The 20,110-nt window shown below is 42.4% G+C and overlaps 1 protein-coding gene across 1 annotated transcript in view; it reads left to right on the plus strand.

Moving 5' to 3' along the window:
- Positions 1–19,236, plus strand: part of PPARG (peroxisome proliferator activated receptor gamma) — a 58,056-nt gene extending 38,820 nt beyond the window's left edge. The window contains exons 4-7 of the mRNA XM_071440060.1: positions 1,663–1,801; positions 6,409–6,608; positions 10,654–11,104; positions 18,649–19,236. Of these exons, the coding sequence (XP_071296161.1) occupies positions 1,663–1,801; positions 6,409–6,608; positions 10,654–11,104; positions 18,649–18,896 (1,038 nt within the window). The 3' untranslated portion in view covers positions 18,897–19,236. The remainder of the gene's footprint in view (positions 1–1,662; positions 1,802–6,408; positions 6,609–10,653; positions 11,105–18,648) is intronic.
- The last annotated feature ends 874 nt before the right edge of the window (positions 19,237–20,110 follow it).

Consider the following 20,110-nt stretch of genomic DNA (forward strand, 5'->3'; position numbering starts at 1 on the left):
TTTCCTCGTTCCATCCTTTTCCCTGTTTTCCTGGTTCCATCCCTTTCCCTGGTTCCATCCCTTTCCCTATTTCCCTGGTTCCATCCTTTTCCCTGTTTTCCTCGTTCCATCCTTTTCCCTGTTTCCTGGTCCCATCCTTTTCCCTGTTTCCTGGTCCCATTCTTTTCCCTGTTTCCTGGTTCCATCCCTTTCCCTGGTTCCAGCCCTTTCCCTGGTCCCATCCTTTTCCTTGTTTCCCTGGTCCCATCCTTTTCCCCGTTTCCCTGGTCCCATCCTTTTCCCTGTTTCCTGATTCCATCCTTTTCTCTGTTCCCTGTCCCATCCTTTTCCCTGTTCCTGTCCCTGCAGGGTTTTTCCCTGTTCCCTGTCCCATCCTTTTCCCTTTCCCTGTCCCTGCAGGGTTTTTCCCTGTTCCCAGTCCCATCCTTTTCCCTTTTCCTTTCCCTGCAGGGTTTTTCCCTGTTTCCTGTCCCTGCAGGGTTTTTCCCTGTTCCCTGTCCCATCCTTTCCTTGTTCCCTGTCCCTGCAGGGTTTTTCCCTGTTCCCTGTCCCATCCCTTTCCCTGTTCCCTGTCCCTGCAGGGTTTTTCCCTGTTCCCTGTCCCTGCAGGGTTTTTTCCCTGTTTCCCTGTCCCTGCAGGGTTTTTCCCTGTTCCCTGTTCCATCCTTTCTTTGTTTCCCTGTCCCTGCAGGGTTTTTCCCTGTTCCCTGTTCCATCCTTTCTTTGTTTCCCTGTCCCTGCAGGGTTTTTCCCTGTTCCCTGTCCCATCCTTTTCCCTGTTCCTCTCCCTGCAGGGTTTTTCCCTGTTCCCTGTCCCATCCTTTCCCCTGTTTTCCTGGTCCCATCCTTTCCTTGTTTCCCTGTCCCTGCAGGGTTTTTCCCTGTTCCCTGTCCCATCCTTTTCCCTGTTCCCTGTCCCTGCAGGGTTTTTCCCTGTTCCCTGTCCCATCCCTTTCCTTGTTTCCCTGTCCCTGCAGGGTTTTTTCCCTGTTTCCCTGTCCCTGCAGGGTTTTTCCCTGTTCCTTGTCCCATCCTTTCCTTGTTTCCCTGTCCCTGCAGGGTTTTTCCCTGTTCCCTGTCCCATCCTTTTCCCTGTTCCTCTCCCTGCAGGGTTTTTCCCTGTTCCCTGTCCCATCCTTTTCCCTGTTCCCTGTCCCTGCAGGGTTTTTCCCTGTTCCCTGTCCCATCCTTTTCCCTGTTCCCTGTCCCTGCAGGGTTTTTTCCCTGTTCCCTGTCCCATCCTTTTCCCTGTTTCCTGTCCCTGCAGGGTTTTTTCCCCTGTTCCCTGTCCCATCCTTTTCCCTGTTTCCTGTCCCTGCAGGGTTTTTTCCCTGTTCCCCATCCCGTCCTTTTCCCTGTTTCCTGGTCCCATCCTTTCCTTGTTTCCCTGTCCCTGCAGGGTTTTTCCCTGTTCCCTGTCCCATCCTTTCCTTGTTTCCCTGTCCCTGCAGGGTTTTTTCCCGGGTCCCTGTCCCATCCCTTTCCCTGTTCCCTGTCCCTGCAGGGTTTTTCCCTGTTCCCTGTTCCATCCCTTTCCTTGTTTCCCTGTCCCTGCAGGGTTTTTCCCTGTTCCCTGTTCCATCCCTTTCCTTGTTTCCCTGTCCCTGCAGGGTTTTTCCCTGTTCCCTGTCCCATCCTTTCCTTGTTTCCCTGTCCCTGCAGGGTTTTTTCCGGAGGACCATCCGGTTGAAGCTGATTTACGACCGCTGTGACCTGAACTGCCGCATCCACAAGAAGAGCAGGAACAAATGCCAGTACTGCAGGTTCCAGAAGTGCCTGGCCGTTGGGATGTCACACAATGGTGAGTGCTGGGGACTCTGAGCCAGCAGTGCTTCATCTGGTAAAGAGCATGGGGCATCAGCACAGCTCCTGAGAGTGCTGCTGGAATGCCCACATCTTCAGTTTAGAGAGATTGCCCTGGTTTGGGAGCCTCTCCATGTTTTAAAATTGCTTTCACATCAAAATCAGACAGGTGGAGATTTGCTTTTCTTGCTTTAATACATAGTATAACATGAGTTGGTTTTACTCTCCATCATTCCTGCTCATTAGGAGTTCCTCCTGAATATATCCTTTGTGTAATTGCTATTTTTCACTTCACTGTTTCATTTTCTGACCAGACCCTTTTTCCTCCTGGGGTTCAAGATGCCTTTCCTGGAAGCCAAAGACTTTATTAGGAAATATGGATTAGAGAATCTGAAGTTTTGTGAATAACAGCAACTTGAATTTGCTGTACAGGTCACTTACCAAGGGCTGTTGGCATCACTGAATTAGCACTAAAACACAACAAATTGAAATGAAAATATTCATTTTCATGAACTGTACAGTTTTAAAAATCCCCATCCTCCTCCTTTCTAGGGCACCCCTATCTGTGGTTGCCTCCTTTACCTTAAGTAATGGCAGGAAGAATATCACAATCCTGCTCAAGGAGAAAATCCCTCTGAACTTTAAAATTACCAGAGCAATTCATGTGGAAATACTTATGAATGTTTGGGCAGAAGGACATAATGAAGATTCTTTGTTGCCTTGCTTTGGCAAAGCTGAGTAAAAACAGGAATTAAATGTCATAACATAGAGACTTATGTAATTCTAAGGGTAAAGAATTGCAAACATGACTGGGAAAATAATTTCACTGTGGTTTTTTTAGGACTTTCATTATTTTCAATATAAAAAATGAGTGTGCTGTCCCCAAGAGGAAAGCTGGATTGTGGTTTGCAAAGTTAATACATGCACTGAATGTAAATTGGTCTGGGAAATGTTTTGTTAATAGAAAATATGGTTTTCAAATTCCTGGGATGCAACAGTAACACTTAAAAATAAATCTAATTTTGAAATGCTACTGTGGGTATTTTTATAGTAATTTTATAGTAATTTAGGAGGGTTTTATTATTATTATTTTCAGGGTGCATGCCAAATTCTCCCCTGGCCTGGCAGCACATCTCCCAGTGGTGTCCGTGGGATCCATGGGCAGCTCCATCAGCAAGGGATGGCCCAGACCATTCTCTGCCTTACAGCATCTAGAACAGCTTTAAAATTCACATTTCAGCTGCATTTTTCCCTCTTTAGCCACTGCCCAGGCAGAAGCTGTGGCAACCAAAGCTTCTAGGATTTGGGGAGGCAGGAAAAGGGCAAAGCCATTTGCCCCAGGGCTCCAAGGAAGGTTTTCCTTTGCTCCAACCAGGAGTTCTCCCTACAAGGACTCAGTGTTATTTATTCAAACATTGCTTTCTACACTTGCCTTTTTCATTTTGCCCGCTCTGGGTGCGTTGCCTTGCACAAAACGCCCTCGTTCCTTCCTAATTTATAAACTAATTTATCAAAAAAAGCTGAATTTCACCTTTGAGGACCGAGAAGCATAAAGAAATGCAACACTGGATGTGTTCCTACCCAGGTTCCTACCCTCAGCCAACAGAACTTTAATATCTTAAATATTCTTTACATTTCATGTAGACTGGAGTTGGAACCAGGAGATTTCACCAATGACACTGAGACACATTTTAATGCTGCATCTCCAGATTGGGTAGGGAAATTACCAGAATTTTAAATGCTTTGAGGCAGAATGTGGGTTATTTGTGCCTGAGGGTTCCAGTCTTGTGTGGATGTATTATTGCAAAATGATCAGGACAAAAGGGGGACTGCAAGGAGACACTCAGCAGCTACAGCCACATTTTTTCACGTAGAAATGCTCCATACCACTTGGCTAAAGGTTAAAGAAGACAGTGGTGTTCTCATGCTTGGAATATTGTTTTCCTTTCCTTCTCTAGCCACAGTGCAGCTCTGGGCTTAACCCTGAGTGGTGCAGGCTGGGTTCTCAAGTGCCACTGAGCAGCTGCTTGGTTCTTTTTGTGTTGAAATGTCATTTATTTTGTTCTCTTCTGCTAAAAGTGCTGCTGGTAGTAGCTCAGCTACTGGAATGGGGAAAAAACACGTGGCAATGTCTTTGTCATCAGTTCTGGGAGCAGGGGATTGCTCAATCTGGGCACATCTCCACCACCAAAATCAGACAGGTACCCAGCCTGGCTTTACCTTGTGTTTCTAATGGAACAAACTGCATTTATGGGCTAGTTGGGGTCTCCTTTATGCCCAGAAATAATCCAGACAATCAGAAGAGCAGTGCCCTATAGAAGAGTCTATAAACAACCTTCTTTTTTTACATTTAACTTCTCCAAGAGGTAAAATCTGGGCTGAGGATGAATATTGCAGTTCTTCCACAGAAAGGACAGAATGCAGCACAAGGGACTGACTGTGTTCACTCTTGGCTTTCTGCTCCTGACATTTGGGCAATGCTGGAATTCAAGAAAAGGAGGAACTGCCCAAGGAAAGAGAGAAATCCACGCTCCAGCTGCAGGCTCCTGCCCAGACCTGCAGAGTCTGGGATTGCTGGGAGAGAAGCTGGGAGAGAACCCCCCCAGCCAGATTTCCAGAGCTCTCCCAGGCTTTTCCCAGCCCTGCTGATCCCTCCCCAGGCTCTCCTTTCCCAGCCTGACCTTTGGCAGTGGCATCAGCATCAGCTCCTCCTTCTCCTCCCATCTAAAATCCTCCTTTCTCAATTCCTCCCATCAACCTCTCGCTGCCTGAGCTCTCCCTGGTTTTGTCTCAGCCCCCTGAAAATGACAGTGACAAGGATTTTTACAAAAGGAAACTGCTAGGCTGCTCCCACAAAATTGATTTTGCCCCAGATTTTGCCTGCTATGCTAACATTGAACAGAATCTGCTGCATCTGATATCTCACCAATAAAATATATACCAAAGACATTTAGAATAAATTATTCCATGGAAAAATAAATCCTATGTCTATGAAATTGTAAGATAGGAGCTCTTGATTCACAACCCTCCTTGTTGCTAACATATTTAAAATATACTTTATAATGAAATGTTGTATTTAAAATGCATTTGAGTCCTGATCACCTTTTTTTTTGATGGAATGGCCAGTGGGATTCCAGATTATGAATCTGCTTTTGCAAACCTCAGCTCTCAGGAGCAGGCCCACAACAGAATCGTTTCCTGCTGGGTGTTCAGTATAATTTAATATCAAGGACACCCAAGTAATTCTGAAATATCCAGCACATCTCACTCCCAGACTGAGGTTGCTGAAAGAGGAATTCAGTCATAAAAAGAATCATTTTTTCTACAGACATGAAATAAGACAGCTGATCAATAAATATAATATTGGAAAAATGGAGAGGAGAGATGTGTTCTGGCATAATTATTTATTCTTGGAGAAAAATGTCCTGTTTGCCCATCAACACATTGCAGCAAACTCACAGAAAAGTGGCTGCTTGTTTCCAAAATAAACATCCCCAGTAAAATCATCTCTATATGATCTTAGCAGCACTTTTCCTTTATCCAAGGAACACACTAATCACTGCAAAAATATTCATAATATTTCTATTTCCCCCTAGGGCCAAAATGCAAACTTTGATTTCTTCCTTCCGTTTCTTGTTTGGATGCTCTTTTGTTCTGTTTTGTTTTCATAAAACAAAATAAATTCTGTTTACTGAAATATCATGTGATAAATCAGTCTTGATTTTGATGGCTCATTTGAAACAGTCAGTCCCCACATGGATAAATAGTCTTGCTTAGGAAGTACAGGATGGAAAAGTAGGAGGTGCAGAGGAGATCTGAGCAATTTTGAGCTCATCTGATGAGGTAGAACCATTTCCTGGGTTTTCAATACTGCAGATACACAGAGGTGCCACGAACAACTCAGCCTTTTCCAGCTTTTTATTCCCTGCCCAACCTCCTTCCCCATTCCTTCATTCTGCTGTTGACAATTTATAGCACTTGCTACGTTAAATTCTGCTGAACTGTTTAGGAATTCCTTCCTGCAAGGCATGTGAGGGTTTTGTTTCTAAACAAATGAAGAACCTCAGATCCATGTGGTGATTTGCCCAGAACAATACAAGGCTCAATGGTGGTTCCCATCCCGAGCCAACAGAACTTTACTATCTTAAATATTCTTGGCATTTTATGTAGATTGGAGGTAGAACCAGGGGGTTTGCATTTCTAAGCAAGGTATGATAATGGGCCCAGAGATGATTTGTTTGTTTACATTTCTTTAAAGCTCTCCAGCTGTTTTGACTAAATGCAGAAAATTCTCTTTCCTTGCTTGCCTAACCCCGTCTAGAACAAACTTCAGCCCCGAAAGGCAACAAGAACTCAAATGTGCTTCTTGAGGTGCAAGTGCAGGTGCAGGAAGGTGGCAGGGAAGCCCTGAAGTGTGAGTTTTTGTAACTCTTGTGGTGCAGGAAGGTGGCAGGGAAGCCCTGAAGTGTGGGTTTTTGTAACTCTTGTGGTGCAGGAAGGTGGCAGGGAAGCCCTGAAGTGTGGGTTTTTGTAACTCTTGTGGTGCAGGAAGGTGGCAGGGAAGCCCTGAAGTGTGGGTTTTTGTAACTCTTGTGGTGCTCTCAGCCATCAGGTTCGGGCGGATGCCCCAGGCGGAGAAGGAGAAGCTGCTGGCCGAGATCTCCAGCGACATCGAGCAGCTGAACCCCGAGTCGGCCGACCTGCGCGCGCTGGCCAAGCACCTCTACGACTCCTACATCAAGTCCTTCCCTCTGACCAAAGCCAAGGCGAGGGCCATCCTGACAGGAAAGACGACAGACAAATCAGTCAGTTCCCTCTTCTTTCTGTTGCTTCCTTTTTTTCCGAGTAAATGATTCGCCGAGCTGACAACGCAGCTCTTAAAAAAAGCCAAAATACAAAACACCGAGCCTAAAAAAAAAAAACCACCAAAAAACCCCACTTTGCTGTTGGCAGTTACACATTTCAAGCTGTCTCTGAAACACAGGAAATGTTTTTAGATAGGATAAGTAAACATTATTTGAAAAAACTCCAAGTTCACCTAATAAAATACTTGAAACCAGGACAAGAATTTGAAGGTCACCTTAACCTTTTTGTATTCCCTGATCCTCTCTTCCCGTTTTCCCTCTCCTTGCCCAGAGGTTATCTCCCACACTATCTGTTGAAGGTGGCTCTCCAGCTGTCAGGAATTGCTGCTCCCTGAGGAATATCCCTTTTCCTAAGTGGCAAATGATTCCAGCCCCAGCACATTCTTATGTGATGCTCGTTCTTATGAAGCTCTGATGAATTCCTGCTTTTCTCTGGGTTATCTCAGGTCACATCAATGCCCTGTGTTGGTGCAGTTGGAATTTTAGGAGAATGGACAGGAAAATCTTGGAAAAGCAAGGAATAGTGAGAAGTGGGTTTGTGGGTTGCCTTGGAAACTTCATTTGCCATCCATAATAATCTTTGGTATCAGTGAGAGGAGCATAAATAATATCTGATCATGTTGGTAACAGTATTTTAATACCTAAAGAACAAAATAGTTTTCCACAACTTATAACTCTTAGCTGGATGTGTTTTCTAGAATCATTGGCAGAAATTTTATTGTCAGGAGTACAATAGAGAGTGTATTTTATTTTCCCTAATAATTTCAAAGACGGCAAAGAACTCAGAGGTACTTCAGGCTCCAAAAAGGTATTTCTTCCTTTCCTTAAAGGCAGTTAAAATAATAATTTTAATGTTGTCCAGAAATTGGTTGACCCCTCACATAAAAGATGTGGTGGGCACTAACAATGTGAGTAACTTTTCAGCATCAAGTTTGAATTAGCTAAGTTTATTTATTCTGCAGAAAGTGCTGTGCAACCTGCTCGTGCCTGAAAGTTCCACCACTGCACTCCTCACCCAGTAAATGTATAATTGCATCAATTAATTCTCCTTTTTTCCTTGGGAGTTTCTAAACTTTGGCACATTAGAAACAGCAATAAGGCAGTAGACAGATTCCAGCTTCTCAGTGCTGCCAACTTTCAAGTCTTTCTTGAAGATACCACTGAAAGACACTCAGGATTTAATGGTTCAACTTTCATGCTTTTATCAATGGATTTGATGCTCTGGAACATCAAACTGTTCACTATGGGCATAGTTTAAATTCATGTTATTTTTTAGGTGCTGTATGATCTGAATTAATTTTTGATGTCTGGATATGCAAGTGAGTGTATCAAGACCAGAATGAGTTATTCATCATCTCCTGGGGTATACAGAGCTCATTTGACATAAGAGTCTACTCTCAAGTTCATCTGAATCCTTCTATTTAAAAAAATCTTTGGCTATTTTGAACTCCTTGATTTTCATCTATCACGGATGAGTGGTGTAATATCAGCTTTCTAAAGCACGTGGGCATGGACTAATAATGACTTTTTCTTGTCCTTGGTGCTCCCACTAGAAAGAACAGGAAGAAATTGCCCACTAGAACCAAAATATGCATTTTGAAAGCGTCTGCTGCAGTCCTGTTACTCCACTATTCCATGTGTGTGCATATCCATATGCACAGATATGTATTTAATGGCTTTGCTGCTGCCAAAAAATGTCATTACCTGAAACATTCCTGCTCTCCTGGCTTTTCTCAGTGCAGTGTGTTTGTTGTTTCAGTTTCACACTGCAAATCCTCAATGCAAGTGGGAAAATAATTTAATCCCTCCTGGAATGTCATGGGCTGGAGCTGTAAACATAAAACCATGAGAATCAGCATCCCTATTAGAATCTGCAATCAGAAATGACCTTCCATTTTGAAAAATTATTTCTTTAGTCTGATTGTTGGAGTACAATCCCTTGTAATTGAATTAATTAATCAATTTTGTTAACAAATCTATTCCTATCAGGGAGATTTGTTCAGTGCAGCAATGAACTATTAGTCATTAATCTTCTTGAGGAAAAGATTCTTCAAATGAATTTGAGAAATCCTCACATAACCACTTCTTTAAACCCAGGAACTTCTTTTGCATATTCTAGAAGAGATTGTTTCCAGATCCAAATGCAAGTATTCTGGCACCACTTTTGCTAAGCTGCTTTCAAAATTGATTTGTTCCAGTTGAGTTTATTTCACAGTCAGCCTCATTTTTGTGTTCTGAATTGTGGTTTGTAGCATGGTATTTGTTTTTGCTTTCCCAAAGACAAGTTGAGTGGGTTTAAACATATCCTAATGTTGTTATTTTTACAGGAGTTGACAGCAAAAGGTCTCATTTATCAGTTAATCAATACCATAAAGTTGATATTCCTTGCAGTGTTTCCTAGGATAGAACGTGAAAGGAACATGAAAGTAAATAAAGGAATCAAAATGAGAATATTCTCTGTCTTTCTGCCAAAAAAAAAAAAAGAAGGTTCCTTTCCACTCATTAGATTGTCTTTTATAGAAGCTGTTATAATTCAGGTAAAAGTAGTATCATTTAAACCTTTTGTTCAACATTCCAAACTTTGAATTCTGGAATTCCAGAAAATTCTATAAAACAAAAAGCAAACAAACAAAGGAAAAGGCAAAACTCTGAGTACTTTAAAATAGTGCTCCTTCCCCCCTTTACTTGGCCTTTCTGTAAATCATTTGAACATTGTGAGGATATTTGTTTTTATAGGTTTAGGACAATTTAACTCTTTGGGGAGCCCTTGACAGATTCCTCAGGACAATTTAACTCTTTGGGGAACCCTTGATAGGTTCCTCAGGATGATTAGACTATTTGAGGAACCCTTGATGGGTTCCTCAGGACAATTTAACTCTTTAGGAACCCTTGTTATGTTTCTCAGGACAATTTAACTATTTAGAAACCCTTGATGGGTTCCTCAGACAATTTAACTATTTGGAAACTCTTGACAGGTTTTTCAGGACAATTTAACTATTTGGAGAGCCCTTGACAGGTTTTTCAGGACAATTTAACTATTTGGAAACTCTTGACAGGTTTTTCAGGACAAATTAACTCTTTGGGGAACCCTTGATAGGTTCCTCAGGACAATTTAACTATTTGGGCAAACCTTTAGGTTCCTCCATACAATTGAACTCTTTGGGGAACCCTTGATGGGCTCCTCAGGACAATTTGGGGAGCCCTTGATAGGTTTTTCAGGGCAATTTAACTATTTGGGAAACCCCTGATGGGTTCCTCAAGACAATTTAATTGTTTAGGGAACCCTTTAGGTTTCTCAGGACAATTTAACTATTTGGGGAGCCCTTTGGGTTCCTCAGGACAATTTAAAACTTTGGGGAACCCTCTAGGTTTCTCAGGACAATTTAACTCTTTGGGAAACCCTTGACAGGTTCCTCAAGACAATTTAACTCTTTGGGGAACCCTTGATGGGCTCCTCAGGACAATTTACCTATTTGGGGAACCTTTTAGGTTCCTCAGGACAATTTGGAGAACCCTTTAGGTTTCTCAGGACAGTTTAAATCTTTGGGAAACCCTTGATGGGTTCCTCAGGACAATTTAACTATTTTGGGAGCCCTTTAGGTTCCTCAGGACAATTTAGCTATTTGGGGAGCCTTTGACAGGTTCCTCAGGACAATTTAACTCTTTGGGCAAACCTTTAGGTTCCTCCATACAATTGAACTCTTTGGGGAACCCTTGATGGGCTCCTCAGGACAATTTGGGGAACTCTTTAGGTTTCTCAGGACAATTTAACTCTTTGGGGAACCCTTGATGGGTTCCTCAGGACAATTTACCTATTTGGGGAGCCCCTGACAGGTTCCTCAGGATAATTAAACTGTTTGGGAACCCTTGATGTGTTCCTCAGAGATGGCTGAGGGGTTGCTGCTGAGTTCTCTGGGGGTTCCTCAGGAGTCCGGCGCTCTCGGCGAGGACATTTGGGAGTAACAGGAATTTCCCTTTGTTTCAGCCCTTCGTTATTTATGACATGAACTCTTTGATGATGGGGGAAGACCAGATCAAGTGCAAGCACGTGTCCCCCCTGCAGGAGGAGAACAAGGAGGTGGCCATCCGCATCTTCCAGCGCTGCCAGTTCCGCTCCGTGGAGGCCGTGCAGGAGATCACCGAGTTCGCCAAGAACATCCCGGGCTTTGTCAACCTCGACCTCAACGACCAAGTGACTCTGCTCAAATATGGGGTCCACGAGATCATCTACACCCTGCTGGCCTCCCTGATGAATAAAGATGGGGTTCTCATATCCGATGGACAAGGGTTCATGACGCGGGAGTTCCTGAAGAGCCTGAGGAAACCTTTTTGTGACTTTATGGAGCCCAAGTTTGAGTTTGCTGTGAAGTTCAATGCACTGGAATTAGATGACAGTGACCTGGCAATATTTATAGCTGTCATTATCTTAAGTGGAGGTAAGTGCTCTCTTATTTATGTGGGATTTTAGAGGTTTTATATGGGATTTTATGGGATTGACACCTTTAACTCCTGCCCAAACAGCAAAGTGCTCAGCACTTCAGGCTGGGAGTGAGTGCATTTACACAGAGCTTTTTTTGTTGTTCACCTTTCATTCAGTTCCAGACAGAAACTGAAAATGGAAATGCCCTGATATTAGTGATGGACCTGGAAATGCCTGCTGAGTCATCAGTTCATTTAGGCACAAAACAAAATCAGGGCTATCTTTTGGAAAACAGGAAGGGTGGAATTTCACTGCCAGGAGCTAAAATTCTGCAGGAGATTTTTTGGTTTTTAAACTCTTAATTAGATTGTGTGGCTTGTTAATTGACCACAAACAGCTTTGACTCCAGAACAATTCCAAAGCATAGGTGGTATTGGGCTTACAGGGTTATGGTGCTTTTCATTGTTCTTCCATTTGTGCAAGGTTTTGTTTGCCTTTAAAAGGAGGGAGAAATGCATTTTTCAGGAGAATTATGGTCACCTAAAAAAAAAACCAACCCAGGCATTGTGTGCTTGTTCAGCTTTCCTCAGCTGTATCTTCATACATCACACTTTGAGCAAAGCATGAACCTGAAATCCCAGGTATCAAAGTGCCCACATTCAACTGAAAAATCACTGAATTTCAGCTTTTCTGCAGCCATCCAGTGTGTCCTGTGCTCCTGAGGTGATGTCACTGCTCTGGTTTGGGAATTAGTGCTGCCTACCAGGATTTATTTCCCTTAGACACCTTCAGATTTATTCCAGACACATCAGCTCTGTTCCTTTGGCCAACACTCCCAAGGCAGTGATGTTGCACAAATAAAATCTTGCCCTACTGATTTGTGTGTATTTTGGCCCAAGGTGGAGCTGCACACATCCATGGCAGGAATGTGCTGAACGCTCTGGATTCGGCTCCTCCGCAGAGCAGCCGAGGATTTCGTTATTAAATTACATTTCAGCAATCAGACACAACCTCGTGCTATTGTTCTAAAAGCAGCCCTGCTGCTGGGAGGGCACTCTGAGGTACATCTGCATTTAAACTCACCTCCAGTTCCTCCTGGCACTGGGGTTCATTCAGGAAAAAGAAGGGGTCACAGCAGAATTTGTCCCGCTGATTCCGCTCCCAACAAGAATTCCTCCCAGAAATTTCCTTGTGCAAACCTTGGGCACTGTGATCCCCCAGGGCTCTGCATTCATTCAGGAAGGAAAACACCTTGCTGGGGTGGTTTTGGTTGGTTTTGATGGGAGAGGAGAAATGATGCAAGGCCTCTCAGGGCACTGCTCAGAACGTGCCAACATTTTGTGGGTTTGGTATAATGAAATGTGACAGATGAGCAAAGGCCTCTCAAAATTCACTCCTCACTGCAAAAAGGGAACTTGTGTTCAGCAGAGCCCTGTCCTCAGCAGGGTTTGGTTTCCACCAGAGGAAATAGGAATGATGTAACCAGTCTCAGGTTTTAGATTGCAGGAGGACAGTGATTCACATACAAGAATGAACTGGGTTGAACCAGATTTATCAGCATGTCTCTTTTTTTTTCCAGGATAATTTGTAAACAGAGACTTGTAAAGAACTCATGAATTTGAATCAAGTAACTGTAGCAAAACTCTGAAACAAATGTGTAGAGACATCAATCCATTTAAATATAAATCAGTCCTTTCTAGGAAGATCCTTTAATTCCAACAAAGACCTCCCTATCTTTTTGCAGAACATTTTTTTTTCCAAAAAACGTGACAACTGCTTGGAAAAAAAAAAGTTTATGTTTTGAAGACAATTAAGCTTTGTATGATATCTATTGAACTGGGTGTTAAAATGTCTTGTATGATATAAAACTGGGTCCTGTTTCTCAGCTGTCTCAGATGTTTCTGTAAGAGCTACACCCTTGCAAAATTGTATTTGTGTAAGAACTATTTGAATACAGCAGGGTGATTTCACTGAGAACAGAATTTCAAAAGCAGAGCACCTCGAGGAGCCCTGCAATGCTTAAATCCCCTCACGAAATCCTGTGTACAAACATCTCTAACACAAAACCACTTTGTGAAACCCAGAAAGATCCCAGCCAGGGGCTCTGAATGTCAGTGAGTCTGTGATTACCTGGTGAAACTGTGCTAATTCTGCTGGCTCCAGGGGGACTGGCTCTTGTGCAGCTCTAACAGAAGGGGAGAAAGGAAAGGGAAAGATAATTCCAGCTGGAACATCACACATGGAAAGCTTTTCCTTGGGAAGTGTTTGGAGTTTGCCACAAATCCTATAAAACTCTTTAGCCTTTTGATAACCAAACAGCTGCTTGTGCATGTTATCTCAAAAGGCAAAAAGCCCAAATCACAGCAATAAGGAGCTGACAAATTAACTGTAATAGCAACAGATGGGAAATACTCCCACAGTGGATTTGACTGTTCCTGAGCCGCTCAGTGCAGCCTCTGTGTGTCTCAACTACTCCAAATGTTTCTCTGAACTCATTTCTGCAGAGCTGCTCTTGCTGTTGGTGCTGTAAAACAAAGTCAATGCAAGCAAAGTCCTGTATTCTGAATTAACAAAGTCCTATACTCCAAATTTAACAAAGTCTTGTATTCTGAATTTAACAAAGTCCTGTATTCTGAATTAACAAAGTCCTGTATTCCGAATTTAACAAAGTCCTGTATTCTGAATTTAACAAAGTCTTGTATTCTGAATTTAACAAAGTCCTGTACTCCGAATTTAACAAAGTCTTGTATTCTGAATTTAATGCTGGTCAGACAGAGAGACTGTGTGAGCATGGGATTTCACCTGGTCTGTACAACAGAAATGCTTTTGGCCATCAGCAGCAGCACCAAACCCTCCTTACAGCATCCTTCCAGCTGTAGTGACTTTAAAAGACACACTTTGGTTAAATGAGATTTGGAAAGATTCTTTTGGAAGATTTTCTTCTTCTCACCCTCAGTCAGTAGTGAGTGCTCTGCTATACATGGAAAAGAACTGAAGCATCTTTAAAAAATCACATCTTTAAAAAATCACAAATCCATCCAAGCAGAAAATGAACTCTGCCACAAGAAGGTTTAGGGAGAACGAGCTGGATGGCTCAGTTTGGGCAGGAAAGATAATACTGCAAACCTTATTGGAATAATTCACATTTGTGAGCTGGGCAAACTCACTCAAGCAGGCTGTTGTCAAACAAAGAAAAAGCTCAAAAGGGAATTTTGCAGCGTGGATGGACTCGAATTTTTGTGTATTATCTTCTGCAGTGTTTGGATAGAGGAGGAATGTTTGGATATAGGAATTTTGGGATGTAGGAATGTTTGGATACAGGAATGTTTGGATACAGGAATTTTAGGATACAGGAATGCTTGGATATAGCAGTGTTTGGATACAGGAATGTTGGGATGCAGGAATGTTTGGATACAGCAGTGTTTGGATACAGGAATTTTAGGATACAGGAATGCTTGGATATAGCAGTGTTTGGATACAGGAATTTTGGGATGTAGGAATGTTTGGATACAGGAATGTTTGGATATAGCAGTGTTTGGGTACAGGAATGTTGGGATGTAGGAATGTTTGGATACAGGAATTTTAGGATACAGGAATGCTTGGATATAGCAGTGTTTGGATACAGGAATTTTGGGATGTAGGAATGTTTGGATACAGGAATTTTAGGATACAGGAATGCTTGGATATAGCAGTGTTTGGGTACAGGAATGTTGGGATGCAGGAATATTTGGATCCAGCAGTGTTTGGAGCAGAGTATCCCTGTAAACACCCACACCCTGCCAGTCCATGTGCAGTCAAACTGCTTTTTAAACCCAGAGATGTTTCTAAAGTCACTTTTACTGTTTTCTGTGTGGTTTTTACCTTAAATTTTAAGCCACAAGTCCATGCTCCTGGTGCACTGTATTCAATGATTTTGCTGCATTCTCAGCTCAGCAAAATTTGAAGTTTTTTCCCTGGCTATTACCAAGAAGTAGTTCCTATTTCAGTGCCACACAAGTCCTGCACTCTGGTTCAATGCCTGCAGGGATGATCTGCAGTTCTTGCTCTGATTACAAAGCATTTCTTTGTTCTGACAAACTCCTGGTGACTCCAGCACATGTGACAGTCTCAGAAGACAAACCTCAAAGTGCTGAGTCACATCTGCCTCAGCAAAAGAAAAGAGGAGCACATGTGTTCACCCAGCCAGATCTTTGCCTGTTTGTTCACTGAGATTTTAAAATGGGCATTTAAAAGCAAAATGCATTTATTCAAAGATAATAAAATGTAAAGACATGCAGGTGGCCATGTCATATGTGAGGACCACGTAGAAAAGATTGTAATTATTGCTAGGGACATGAATGAAGCATCCAAATATGTAAGTAAACAAACAAACATTTTCCCCTGAGACAGTGTAGAATATCAATTTACACAAAGTGGTACTGCTTGCTCTCAGAACTTTGGGGGTATTGGCCTTTCCCAGTCACTGTGAACATTTTTTAAAACAGTTTTCAAACCAATTGAAGCAGCTGTATGACAATGAATGAAAACATAAAGAAAATGTGAGTAAAGAAACATAGTAAATAGCAGGGAACTGTGGTGCTCTTTTTCCTGCAGGCACATCCCTCTGCAGCTCCTCACTACACAAAATTCACCTTTTGGTACAAAACCAAATTGCTCTGGAGCTGATCTATATTTAAGAGCATTTTAACAGCTTGAAATATACCATAATAGCTGGATGTTTAAGCTTTGGCCTCCTATTTCCTATTTTTCCTGATTTAGATAAGTTTCTTGGAACAGAAGCAGCATTTCCCCCTGTAAGAAGTTTTTACTGAGAAAGTAAAGCAAACTGTCAACACCCAAAAAACACTGCCCATATCCTGAAGTTCTCATTCATGAAAAATCTCTCTTGCCTTCAATGGGAATTTTCCTTCCTCTTGAATTGGCTTATACAAAAATAACATCTGATGATCTCCTAGGCTTTTGTCAGAGTCATCTTTTCTGCCTCTGGTCCCACTGGGTCATTAAAAAATCATCAGATTGGGGTTTTTCATGGGGTTTTTCAGGATTTTAGCCACTGCAGTCCCAGGCACCCAAACTCAGGGGGCTCGTGCTAAATCCCAGACCCAGTGGAGTTTCCTCCTGGACTCTGAAGCCCAACATTTGAATGGGGATTGGCTCCTGAAAAGCTCACACCCCAAAGCTTCCCACCCCAAAGGAGCAGGGGGCAGAGGGAGCTGGGTCTCGGGGGAAGCCGAGGCCGCGTCTCTGTGCTCTCTGATTTCTTGTGTCCCTGCACACTGAGTCAGGCCCAGCTGGCTCAGAGTTCAGCTGCAGCACACAAGGGGAATTTAAAGCTATCACAGCCCCAAATTGTTACCAGCTTTGAAAGGCTGAAATTCAGCAATTTTCAGAAAGATGGCAACTCGATTCTGCAGCCCATGCAATGCATTCAGGTAATCGAAAAATAAATATCTAATAATTATCAAAAATTCTTTAGGTATCCTTAAAAAACCGCTCAAAAATTCTTAAAAGGAACCTTTTTTATATTTACTCCAGACTTTCTGAACCAGATTTTATGGGGTTATCAGTTGGATGGGATAAATAAATGATGTCTGCAAGACGAGCACATTGACAAACAAATATCCAGGTTCACACTCAAAATTATTTTTATTCCTATCTTTGAAAAACTCTGCCTAAACCTCAACTCCTGGAGAGCTGAGTATCCTTTCCTGATCAGTGACCTTGGTTTTCATGGCTCCCTCATTGGTTTTCCTGCCAGCTTTGCCTTTTAGTTTACACTGCAGTTTTCCCCATGAGGTAAAGCCGTGTATTTATAAAGAGCTTTGTTTTCTCCCAGCCTTTCTGCCAGCACGACTCGAGCTGAGCTAGGAGAACTCTCTGCTCAGAAAGGTTACCAAGATCACAGGAAATAACAGCTTCTTTTTTATGGTTTTAATGGAGTTCAGCCTCTCCTCCTTGCTGAAATGGAATTATTGCCTCAGGGAAGTGATTTAAGGCTTGCAGTAGGCACTACTTTTTATTGATCAAACTGTGAAAATCATTTCAAGCTACACAGCAAATTTTATTTAAATTATTGACTCTTTTCATGATTTATTATGATATTTGGGATGTGTTACCCAGTATTAAGTACTTTAGCAGTAACAAGTTCATTGTCATATGTGAGAATTTAACAAAGTTAAGCATCTTGCATTGCTTAGACGTTCAACATTTCATTAACTTTCAGTGCTGGAGAATCAAATAATCTGCAGAAGTTGAGTTTATGCCTTTTTTTTCTTCTTTTTTTTTTCTTTTTTTCCTCTTTTTTTGTTTTTTTGGTTTTTTGTTTTTAAATTTTGATGGGTTCACATCCACTTTAGCAGGAAACATTTTTAGTGACAGCAGCTACATGCAAACCCATCAGTACATATTAATTTTCCAGAAGTGAATTACCTGATACAGATTGTTTATCCCCCAACAATCTCACTCTTTTTTTCCCACACACACTCCCAGTTTATTGTGGAAAATCCACTCATTGAATCCACTGCAGTAGATTAAACCTAGAGAAGTGTCAGTGGATAAACCTAGTTCTAGAGTATAAAACTAATTCTAAAACCCCTCTGAGCAAATCCCAGTGAAATCTTACAAACTACCCAATGGTCAGATAGCTCTCAGGAAATGCCATCTGTAAAGGCTTCATTTGCTAAGAAATGTGTAAGAAATTAATGCATGGCACTGATGCTGTGATGCTGATAAACTCCCAACCCTTTTTTTCCCCAGACCACCTTGGGGAAATGTTTCCAATTCTAAAATTGGAATCTAAATCGAAATCCTAAAACTCCTTTGAGCAGATCCCAGGGAAAGTACCCTTTGTAAGCAGATCCTTTACAAAGTACCTTTGTAAGCTAAGAATCACATAAGAAATTAATGCAGAAAATCAATGTTTGGTGCTGATAAACTCCCAACCCTTTTTTCCCCCAGACCACCTAGGGGGAATATTTCCAATTCTAAAATTGGAATCTAAATCTAAATCCTAAAGCAGATCCCAGGGAAAGTACCCTTTGTAAGCAGATCCTTTACAAAGTACCTTTGTAAGCTAAGAATCACATAAGAAATTAATGCGGAAAATCAATGGTTTGGTGCTGATAAACTCCCAACCCTTTTTTTCCCCACACCACCTAGGGGGAATATTTCCAATTCTAAATTAGAATCTAAATCGAAATCAAAATCCTAAAACTCCTTTGAGCAGATTCCAGTGAAACCTTACAAAGTGCCTGATGGCCAGACAGCTCCCAGGCAATGCCATCTGAATTTGCTAAGAATCACATAAGAAATTAATGCAGAAAATCGATGTTATGGTGCTGATAAACTCCCAACCCTTTTTTCCCCAGACCACCTAGGGAAAATGCTTCCAAGACTAATCCTAAAACTCCTTTGAGCAGATCCCAGGGAAACCTTACAAAGGACCTGATGCCAGACAGCTCCCAGGCAATGCCATCTGAATTTGCTGATGAACACATAAGAAATGAATGCAGAAAATCGATGTTATGGTGCTGATAAACTCCCAATCATTTTTTCCCCCAGACCGCCCAGGGTTGCTAAACGTGAAGCCCATTGAAGACATTCAGGACAACCTTTTGCAAGCCCTGGAGCTGCAGCTGAAGCTGAACCACCCCGAGTCCTCTCAGCTGTTTGCAAAGCTGCTGCAGAAAATGACGGACCTGAGGCAGATCGTCACGGAGCACGTGCAGCTCCTGCAGGTCATCAAGAAAACCGAGACGGACATGAGCCTCCATCCTCTGCTCCAGGAGATCTACAAGGACCTGTATTAATGAGCAGAGCAGCTGTTAATCCCCTGACATGATGTATGTTCTTCAGATTGCACTATTTCTATGAGGGAAAAACTTGGCGTGCCTAAGAGATTACTGTGAAACAGCATTTAAAAAGAGAGAGCTTAGTATAGTAGATCTATTTTATGCATATTGTTTATAAAGACACATTTACAATTTACTTTTAATATTAAAAGTATCTATATCATGAAATTGTTGGCAGTATTTTCAGAATTAATTTTTTTAACTACGTTATTTCTTACAATCGCTTGTCCGAGTATGATTGGTGCTTCACTCAAGCATGCACTTAAATTTTCAACTCAATAAAAACCTTTCTCCTCGAGCATTCCCAGGGAAATGTTTGAAGCATTAACGTTCTGGTTTGTGCTCCTGAGGCAGCAGCACAGTAAAATTCAGTCCCAGGTTGGTGCAACCTCCCAGGAGAGCCTGCAATGCCAAAGGGAGAAGTGTCAGGTGTGAAAACGTTCGTGCCTTCCATAACAAGGCTGGACCCTGGCAGAGCTCTGCAAAGGGCTGTAAGGAGAGATCCCCCCACTCCTTTGGGGGCAAACTGAGGAATCAGCTGCCATTCCAAGAGCTCATTAAGGGAGGAATATGCACTGCTCAGCACTCCTAGGAAACACAGACCTTTTGATTCCTCTGCTTGGGCAAGTGTGAGGCAGGTGGAGCAGCAGCTACTCCAATTCCCACCCCACAGCAGCCGGGGCTGAGCTGGAATGGGTTGGTACAAACCTCTTGGCCCAAGACCTTCCCCAGTTATTTGATAAACTGCCATTGAACAGCAGTCAAAATATCATGGAAAATTGCAATGCTGTGACAAATTAACTCCTAAGCAAAAGCAAGGTTTAGATTAATTCTTGTGTAAAGATAGATCTGTGATGGAGACTCTGCACCCTGAGTTCAATCGAGCTCTAGGTGCTCATCCAGGGGGGCTGGGAGATGTTCCTGCTGTTGAGGTTGTTGGTTTTCTTGCATGTGTTCCTCTATAATGTCACCTCAGGGTTCCACAGGGAGCAGAGCACAGCAGAGTGAACAAATTTAACAGAAGGTAAATTTCCTAACAATGTCATTTGGGGGCATTCTTGGTGCTGAGGTGAGAGATTCACATTTCACCTGCCCACCTTTGATAGTTTGTGAATGTGACCCCTGATTACATCAAGCAGGGGGCACCCACAGTGGTGGACCAGGAGAGGGAA

The sequence above is a fragment of the Agelaius tricolor genome, unplaced genomic scaffold, assembly GCF_023055355.1.
Source record: "Agelaius tricolor isolate 1412-34295 unplaced genomic scaffold, bAgeTri1.0.p SCAF_14, whole genome shotgun sequence".
Lineage (NCBI taxonomy): Eukaryota > Metazoa > Chordata > Aves > Passeriformes > Icteridae > Agelaius > Agelaius tricolor.